Source organism: Phaethon lepturus, unplaced genomic scaffold (assembly GCF_000687285.1).
Source record: "Phaethon lepturus isolate BGI_N335 unplaced genomic scaffold, ASM68728v1 scaffold44994, whole genome shotgun sequence".
Taxonomy (NCBI): Eukaryota; Metazoa; Chordata; class Aves; order Phaethontiformes; family Phaethontidae; genus Phaethon; species Phaethon lepturus.
Window position 1 is genome coordinate 216 of NW_010536380.1, and position 9,343 is coordinate 9,558.

The 9,343-nt window shown below is 54.2% G+C and overlaps 1 protein-coding gene across 1 annotated transcript; it reads left to right on the plus strand.

The window, feature by feature from the left end:
- Window positions 1-137: 137 nt before the first annotated feature.
- LOC104620058 (V-set and immunoglobulin domain-containing protein 10-like) lies at window positions 138-7,787 on the plus strand. The gene is made up of 7 exons (XM_010286142.1): window positions 138-237; window positions 490-768; window positions 4,495-4,776; window positions 5,605-5,898; window positions 6,436-6,546; window positions 7,024-7,036; window positions 7,566-7,787. Exons 1-7 carry the CDS (start codon window positions 138-140, stop codon window positions 7,684-7,686), a joined length of 1,200 nt encoding a protein of 399 aa, XP_010284444.1. The 3' UTR covers window positions 7,687-7,787.
- The last annotated feature ends 1,556 nt before the right edge of the window (window positions 7,788-9,343 follow it).

Below are 9,343 nucleotides of genomic sequence, written 5' to 3' on the forward strand. Positions count from 1 at the left end.
ATATCAACAGTTGTGTCGTCTTCCTCGATGGCTACCGATATTGGGGTTTTGTCTCCTTTTTCGGTACCGTGCGCTCCCCGGAGCAGTGCAGGGATGAGGCTCCGTGGGCAAGTGGTCCAGCAAAATGTGGGGTGAGCATGGACATCGCTGTGACCCAGCGTCCTCGGTGCTCTAATATCAACAGTTGTGTCGTCTTCCTCGATGGCTACCGATATTGGGGTTTTGTCTCCTTTTTCGGTACCGTGCGCTCCCCGGAGCAGTGCAGGGATGAGGCTCCGTGGGCAAGTGGTCCAGCAAAATGTGGGGTGAGCATGGACATCGCTGTGACCCAGCGTCCTCGGTGCTCTAACACTTGGAGATCCTTTGGCAAGAGCCCCCCTAACAAGCACCCCAGAGGGTTGATAATATACCCGATGTCCAGGTCTTTGCTGATGGAATGGGGCTTTGCCGGTTCCCTAGATCCCTAACGCTGTTCCTTCTGTTTTGCAGGAACAGAGGAAGTGGTCTTTGGGAGGGTTGGAGGAAGCATCCTCCTTTTATGCCGAAATGTCTCCAAAGAAGCAACCGAGGTGGTCTGGTTTCAAGGGGATCCGCACTCTTTCATCTTCTCCTCAAGGGTCGCCTTCCCCCCGGACGTGCGTTTCTCCCTGGTTGACAACAGCTCTCTGCGCATCACGGAGCTGCGTGTGCAGGACGAGGGCAACTACACTTGCAAGGAAGTGCTGAACAGGACAGACCATGAGCACAGGGTCCAGCTCCTGGTAGCCAGTAAGTCTGTCCCACATCTATGAATTTCCTCCTCTGAGTCTCACAGGTCCCCAGATTCATCTGGCACTGGTGGAAAAATAGTGGGGAAAAAAGGGCAAGTTGGCCTTATTGTGCAAAATCTGTCAGCAGGCTGATACTACTCAATTACACATTTGCTCACCAGCAGAGCGATGTGTGTCTGAATGGTCTGGCACGGGTCAGTTGTGTGTGACACAGAGGATGGGATGCCAGCTGTTAAGTCCACACTATGTCATTTCCTTCATCACTGGTGATGATAAACTAGTTTTTGAACAGATCTTTCATGTCCTGTAACTGTTCCAGAGGGGCTCTTTGCCTCAGAATCTGGGTGACTTGAGCCTTCATAAAACTTGGGCTGTGGGCTGCTGCTCGCTGTCTTTTTTCCCCTTGATTGAAATACACGTTTGATGTGCCGTGCCATTCCTTGTTGCCATCCGTTTGGTGTGAGGATGGAGGGTCTTCAACTGATGAGTTGTCTGTGCTGAGTCTGAGAGTGCAACCTTCCCATTTTAATGGGAATACCACGTTCCTCAAATTTACTGCTGGAAGCACTGTCCTGGGAGCATGCCTGTTGTTATCAGCCAGCACAGGCCATTCTTTCAGCCTTTTTCTCCTGTTGTCTGTGTTGGTGCTTACTCCTATTTCCAACCCCACTTCATTCATTCATTCTCTTAGAAATCTTCACAGCATGGGTGGAAGATCAGGCTGGAGAGCATTCAAGTGGACGACTTCGCACACTGCTGGGGCAGGTCCTTCCTGCTTCTGCTGGGGAATCGTTCTCTTGCCCAGATATCCCACCTCTTCTGTGGGAACAGCCCTCTCCAGATCAGCAGGGAGCGCAGGTCCTATGGCTGGTGCCACCCTCGGCCCCTTCACCAAGTCTGATAGGATGTGACACGGGCTCAGGCCCCCCAGACCTGGGCTGTGACCTGCTGTCCTTTATGCCAGCCAAGCCCATATTATAGAGTTGAGAAGTAGGAAAGACTGCTGCCAGTTTGCCTTTTTCAACGATGCTCTGTGCTCTGTTGGCCTCTTTCTTTTTTGCTGATCTTTCCATCAACACCTGCCATCTGAGAGACCTGTTTTCTGTTTGTATTCAGGGTGTTCCTTCCTTCTCGGTGTTTGGTGAAGGGTGCATGTTTGTAAAAGTTGGACCTGTTTTGTACAGATGAAATCTCTCTAAGTTCACACGAGTAAAAATCCCCTTCCTGGGGCAAGGAACCTGTAGGTGGGGTTTGGAGAGTCAGAGAGGGCTGGAGTGAAGGAATTGAACCCCAGGCTGCTTCAGAGAGTATACACAGAGGCATGGAGCTTAGGAGCGGGGAGCCCTAAATCTGGAGCACTGAGGCAAAACACGCATGAGCAAAAGATTATCTATGGCATGCCAAGTGTTGGCACTGCACTCTGAACTTTATTTATTAGCGTGGAATTAATGTGTCAATTAATTTCCAAAGGTTCCAAAGGTGATATGGGACAGTGGGGTGCCCTTTAGTAGGCGGAAGAGGTTATTTCTGGTGGTGCTTTAGATCGGCAGAAGAAACAAAGGCCAGAAGTTGAAGCTTCTCAACCTCAGACTAGAAGCACGGGCCCTGATTTTTCACATTTACTGTTAGTGGAGCAACTTAGCCTGGGCTGGAGCAAACCTCTCAGACACAGACTTGGCACTGCTGTAAAAGAGCCACCCAGGATCTGTAGGCTTCATGTGGGAGTTACGAGTTGAGAGTCTTCAAGCCATCTCATGCGTTGTACCAAGGAGTTCTCTTTTTGCTTAAAACTGCATTTCAAAAACCTCATGCAGTAGAGGGGATATTCTAGCAGCACGACAAAGGTGCAGCCCTGGCTTGAGCTGCTGTTCTGTGTTTGTTTTGGGTAGGAAGCACATGGTGTGAAGGAAATGTGCAATTGCACACCTTGGTATGTTTGTGTGCAATTTGATATAAGCCACCGTCGGTTCTTCTGCGGGCACAAGGTCCTTCTTGCTCGTGGGGTTTTTTTGGTGGCAGGGGGTGGGAGGTTCTTAGGGGTTTGGGTTTTTAACATTTTGGGGACAGATCTCCTGTTAGCATTTAGACAGAAAAGCAGAGTTGAACTGGGAGAGCCTAGGAGTTCAGGATGTAAAGCTGATGGCTTCAGGAGGCAGGTTCCTGGAACCAGCACTGAAAGTGCAGCACTCTGGCTGGACGTCTGGAAAGGCTGCGTCTGCCTCTCGATGCGGTGTGTTTCTGGTGAGTCAGGCTGGCAGGTTGCTCATATTAACCACAGCCAGGATTCTGCATCGGTTATGAGACCCAGAGCGGGGACAGAGGAAGTATTGTAGAGAACTTTCTTGCCAGAGCTGGATGGTTTCAAAGATCACACGAGCTGCGTGCATACAGTTCCCGGAAAGCCGAGCCCCAAGGAGTTATGTTCTTGTAGCTCACATGGGGTTATGCCATGATGTTGTGGGTTTTTTTAAACTCATGTTATTTGAAAGTCACTTGAATAAATGCTCCGCAAAATAAACATCAGGCATCCCTCTGACACCTCTTGTGTGGGGCTTGCCGTGGCAGCGTCTGATCTCTCGGTGGGGTCCTGTTCAGCATTGGATTAGGGAAGCCAGCCACAGGGGCACAGTGTGTTAATTCTGCCGCGATCAGAGTCCAGAATCCCTATGGCTGTTAAACAAACATCTGTGTGTATCTGTGCATGGCGGGGGGTGTATGAAACCAGCTGATGGGAGACAGGCAGGAGCTTCTTCTGCACAAAACGTGAGCCCCAAAGGGATTGCTCTTGGGTTTCTGTTGGCTTCTGACCCACGCCTGCCATCATGTAGTTGTTTCTGTATTTAAATAACAAACGTAGTCGTGGCGGTTACGAAGTGGCCCTGGCATCAGGCCAGCGGTGACTTACCCCACCTATGTTCTTTGCTGGAGTTTGTTCCCACTGCTGCAGTGCAGCGTGGACACAGAGCGTGGTGTGTGGCTGAGTAACGCCGTCTGGCCTCTCATGGCAGGGACAGCGGCGCCGGGAAGGAGCGGAGCACGCTTCAGTGGCACATATCCGTTGCCCTCATCCTGCGAGCTGGAGTCACCAGGACTCCCTGTGGGCAGAGCGTCTTGCATGCTAGGAACAGCCTCCTCCTTCAACAATGTGCTGGACTTGCTGGAAAAGTGCTCCAGCTTTGAGCTGGTGGCTCTGAGAAGCTGGTTACTTGGCCCTGGACAAGAGCCCTGGTGCTTTCCGTGTTCCCTTGGGAAATCCAAGTGCTTGTATCAGTGATGGGGAGATGCAAAGCCTTGTTCTCAAGTGGTGTGAATCAGTGTCACCCCCTTCCATCCGGGGCATGAGGACCCGTGCTGTGATGAATTGCCAAGGGCAGCATGGAGATTTTGTTCTCCTGTGGTATTTGTAGGTGCTTATCTTGTCTCTATTGGATAAAGCTGTGGCAATAATTGTTTTCCTTGCCGTGCATTAGTCCCTCAAGACTGGGCTGTGGTTGCTGTTACGGCTTCTGCAGGACAGCCTCCTGCTTGGTCCCTGTTGACTGTCATTCAGAGTTGTGCTCCCCTGGGGCTGTGGGAGGCAGGTAGGGAGCAAGATAGGCAGAGAAGCCAGGAAGGCTTTCAAGGGGAGCGATGGAAAAAACAAGCACTTCTGGGGGTTCCAGCCTGAGATGCCGACAGCTGTGACTTGGAGACATTTCTAACCGTGTGCTGTTCTTGCTGATAGATCCACCGCACTCAACCCCAAAGTGCTGGGCTGAGACTTCCTCATCGGGGCTGATGCTGCAGCTGTTTTGCAGCTGGCCTGGGGGGTACCCCCACCCCACCCTACACTGGAGAGAAGAGGGGCATGATATGGAGAACTCAAGCTGGGTCATCAGCTCCATGAGCTCCTCGGACACCCATGTGGAAACGCTGAACAGCTCCCATCTCTCCCACCGAAAAGTGTTCAAGTGTGTCGGGAGCCATGTCGTCAAGCAGGAGGAACCTGCGTGCACTGTGGAGATAAGTGAGTTGACTTGCCTGCCTTATTAGCTATTAATGAACCTGCTCATGGTGGGGCAGACAGGTACTCCGGTCATTTTCTGCCCTCCAGAGCGTTAAGGCAGCGGTCAGGCAAGCCAGGCTTGCAGGCACTTGCCGCAGGGGGAAATGCTAAGGAGGCAGTGAGGCAGGGCTTGGCTTGTGCAGAGGTGACTGCACAAGGCACAGAAGCCCTGCAGCTGAGATCCGTCACGGCAGAGTTGCAGGTGAGTTGTGTTTTGGGTACTTCTTCAGGGGCCAACAAATCTCCCCACACGAAGCTTTTCACCTGTGCAAGCACTCATGCCTGTGTGAAATTAGAGGTCATTTTAGTGCCTTGCTCAGCTTGAGACTAAGTTTGGCAGAGCTGGGTTTATAGCAGAAGGGTTGCATGCCCCCTTTAAGCATCTGAGGGGGTCTGACTAAAGTGACTTTTGAAAACCTGAGCTGTATTTGTGCGATGTCAGGGCTACACAAGAGCTCTGCTCATCCCAAGGAAAATCCCTGGGCTGCCTTCCTTCTCTCTGCCATCGTCTCACTGGCTACCCTCCGACCGTTCTTCCCTGGGGATGTAGAGACAGGTGTCAATAAAAGGACTGAGCAATGTGAAAATTGCTCAGATCACTCCTTGGAAGGCTGCTGAAGTCTTGTGAGTGAGCTGAATGCAAAACTCACAGTGCTCAAGTCCCAATCTCCTGACTTCCTTCTGTTAATGATTATTAATCAGCCAGATGGCTGATTGCTTGTTATTTTAAACTCCTCCATTCCCTCCTTGATGCTTTTCTTTTTCTTCCCCCGCCCTTGGGCTGTCCAGAAGTGCCTTCACTGGAATCGGAGCCCCCGAAGACCTGCTTTGTGGGTGACAATGTGACCCTGACATGCCGTGTGACCGAGAGCACCCCAGCAGCGAGGCTCACCTGGCTGCGGAGCACCACTCAGCCAGAGGTGGAGATCCAACCTGGAGGGAGGTACCTCATCACCCAGGAGGGCAACGTGTCCCGGCTCACTATCTGGAACTGCTCCCAGGGCACCGACGGGGGCTGTTACGTCTGCAAGGCACAGAACCCTGTGGGGCTGAGGGAGTTGTTCGTCTGCCTGACGGTGAAGCGTGAGTGGGGCTGCCTGGGGTTGCTGCGGCAGGGATTGAGGATGAGTCAGGGACACAGCTCACGGGGCCACTGGCAAGCCCCCAAGGGCTTCCGTCTGCCACTAAGAGCCCTCTTTGCCTGTTGATGCTTTCCATACTCCTGTGGCAAGCATAGATGCAGGACTGGCTCCCTTCATCCCAGCGTGAAAAGGCCTGATTCCCCTCACCTCGGCATAATGGGCCTGAGAGAGGAGCATCCTTGGTCCCTCCTGTAGGCTGTGGGCACAGAGGAGCACCTCCAAGGCTCAAGCTGCTCAAGGTCAAGAGGCAGGGGTTGGTTCGCTTTCGCTAAATGAGTGTGGGCACAAAAAAAGGAGCCTTGCTGTGGTGTTTTCCATATCAATGAAGCATGAGTGCCTGAAACTCTCACCCCTTGTGCTGATGGGACTGTTGCAATGATGGGAAATGGGAACTGAGACAGCACCTGCACTGAGATGTCCTCATCCATCCGTGTGCTGGTGACAAGCTGGCCTCCGGTGTCTCCTCTTCTCTCCACAGAGCCGGTGAACATCGTTGGGCTCGTGGGTGCAGTGGTGGCTCTGTCCCTGCTGGCTATTCTTGCCGTCACGGGGGTCATCTTGTACTACAATCCCCTCCTGTGCCTGAGAGGTAGGAGCTCTACTTTGCACAAGCCAGGGAGGTGGTTACTCCTTCCTGGGGTGGCCTGGCTTTATCCCTAACTGGTTCGCCTCTTCTGGTGTGCTGGAGTCAGCCACTGATGACCACCCCAGCCCTTGGGCCTCATCCTGCTCCTGGTCAAAACCCTGTCAGACCTGGAGGCAGGTGGATTGGAAACACAAGGCCCTTCCCCAGCTGAGGTCTTCAGGCACCTTCCCCTCGCCTTCTCCATGGAGCTGTGCTGTGATGGGCCTTCTCCCCTTGCCTTGTGGCCTTTCTGGGGCTCTTGCTGCATACTCGTGCAGGTCACCTTCACATCCGTGCCTCCACATGTGGCTGCCTGAGACCATCCTACTGCAGGCAGGACTGGCAGGGGCTGTACAGTGAAACCAGAAGCGTGCTGCCTGAGGGCCTGCTCTGGGGCCGGTTTCTAACGCTGTCTTTTCCCTTCCCTTCTCTCCCATTCAGGTGCTGCATTCAGGTGAGTGTTGACTTTCCTCAGCCCAGTCCTGCGTGGCCTCACTAGTCTGCCTCCTGGCACAGGTGATCTCCCTGTGGGGTAGGGAATCCACCTTGGAGGCAGGACCTGTCCCCAGAGCAAAGCTGTGCTTATGGGGATGAGTGAGACCCATGTGGGACTCCTGTGGGGTGTGCGAGCAGGAGGATGAGGGGAGAGGGCGAGCGCTTGGCATCAGAGCAGGGGTGGCATTGCTTTGGGATGCGCAGGGACGGTGCTGGAAAGGCATTTGTTAGTGTGGGAGGAGGCTGTGCAGGATTGCTGCTCCTTGGCACCAGTGAGCCCGAAGGCTTGGAAAGTAAATAGAAATGGTGATTTTCCGCCACGCTGTATAGGCGTTTGCCCATGTCCTTCCCCTCGCAGGAGGGATGTCTGATAGCTGCACGGGAACAAGAGTCTTCGGCTCCTTGGGGTTCAGGTGCACCAGATTTCTTCTCCGCTTCCCCCCTGGCCCTGCTCCCTTCCCTTTTCCCTGTTGGTTCTGTTCCCACAGCGGTGGTGCTGCGGCACGGGAAGACTCTTTTCTGAGTGCCTTCGTTTCCCCATCTGTATGGGAGGGGAGGATAACTCCACTCGGGAGGGGCTCGTGCAGTTTAGTACACCAATATCGATGAGGTGGTTGGAGGACTTTGGAAGCCGAACGGGAAGCAGTGCAGCGTGCCGTTGGTGGTGTTGCTGCCAGCAGGGTCTGAAACCAGCTGTTCTCTGAACAGGGTTAGTGCAGGATGGGAGGAGGCCATCAGAATTGGTCGTTTTGGTGTAGAGGGCTGTCAAAGCCAGGGGAGGCAGAGGCTGGAGGGAGGGGTGGGGACTGGCTGTCCTCAGCCTTTCAGCCCACCTCTGCTTGTTCTGCTGTTCACAGGAGTCAAGACTCAGGTGATGTCCTAGTGCTGGTGGACTCAGAAGACGACGATGAGGGGAAGGGGGAAGACAAGACCGTGACCAGCTCCACCAAGCACGCGGCGATGGTGCTGGTCAATGGGGACAGCGTCCAGGCGGCTTACCTCGACTGCCTTACGGAAGGTGAGCCCTTGATGCCTGCCTGCTGGCCGAGTTTTGGGACAGCAGCCACCTGCTCTCCTGCTACGCTGGGAGCCTTCCAGGAGCAGCTGCCAGGGAGGGAGGAATTCCTGTTTGTCTGGCCTGTTGGCACTTGCTGAGGTGCTGCTGCTCTGTGCCCTGCGTAGGTGACGACGGTGAGCAGCACGGCGGGGTCTCTCTGCAGGAAACGAGGGGAGAAGAGACGCGAGGCACGTAGTTTCCATCCCTCCTTGCAGCAGCACACAGAGCTCCGACTGGACGCCCAGCGTCAAGCACGTCCTCGTTGCCGTGTGGCTGAGCGCAGGCCATCGGTGTCCTGCAGCGGGCTGCTTCGGTCAGAGCATCCTCACTTCTCTCTCCACGCGCCCCTTCCCCAGCTTTCACTCCGTCCTTCCCCAGCCATCTTTCTCCATCTGTTCTCCTCTTTTCATGTTCCTCTTTGTCTCGGGTGTCCTTGTTAACAAGGTGGCACCCAGCGCAGGCAGAGCTCGTGAAGTGGGTCCCAGTAGCCCGTTCATTTTGATGCCTGTGATGGACTCGAATACCGGTACGGGATTCTGGCTCCATCACCATGAGCAGTGCTGGGGTTGTGGGGAGTGTGGTCGAGAAAGTTGCTGTGGGGCCACAGTGGTCCCGCGGTAGCAGAAGAAATGACTGGTGCATGGGTAGGACATGGGTGATGCTGGCTCTAGGGAGGCTTAATTGTGATTTTCTGTTTTGTTATAAATATTTTTTCCTCAAGTCGTTCTGAAATGTTTCTCCGTATCTAAGTCAGGAGTTAATCCGTACCTTGTGGTGTGGTTTTGAGGGGGGTGCCTGGCCGTGACGGAAAGCACAGAGGGAACTTGTACAGGGAGGGGACGAGGGGAGCAGGATCCACACGGAGAGGACCAGGGCAGCCGTGGAGGGGAACTGCAGAGTGGGTAACGGAGGGGACGGAGCGTGCAGGAGGGTATGGAGGGACAGATCAAATCTGAGCACCCTGCGGGGGTAAAGGGAGGGGTTGAGAAGGGCAATGGAGAGGAGCGGTGCCTTCAGAGGTGAGCAGGGATGGGTCTGAGCTTGCACGGAGGGAGGGGATCGGCACGGGTGGGTGGGAATGGCCAAACGTGACAGAATGGGGTGGAATGCAGGCTGGAGGGCAACGGAGGGCTCTGCGTGTGCTGGAGGGGAACGGCGATAAACTGTGTAAAGTGGGGGGTGGTATGGGGGAGCGTGCGAGAAGTGAGC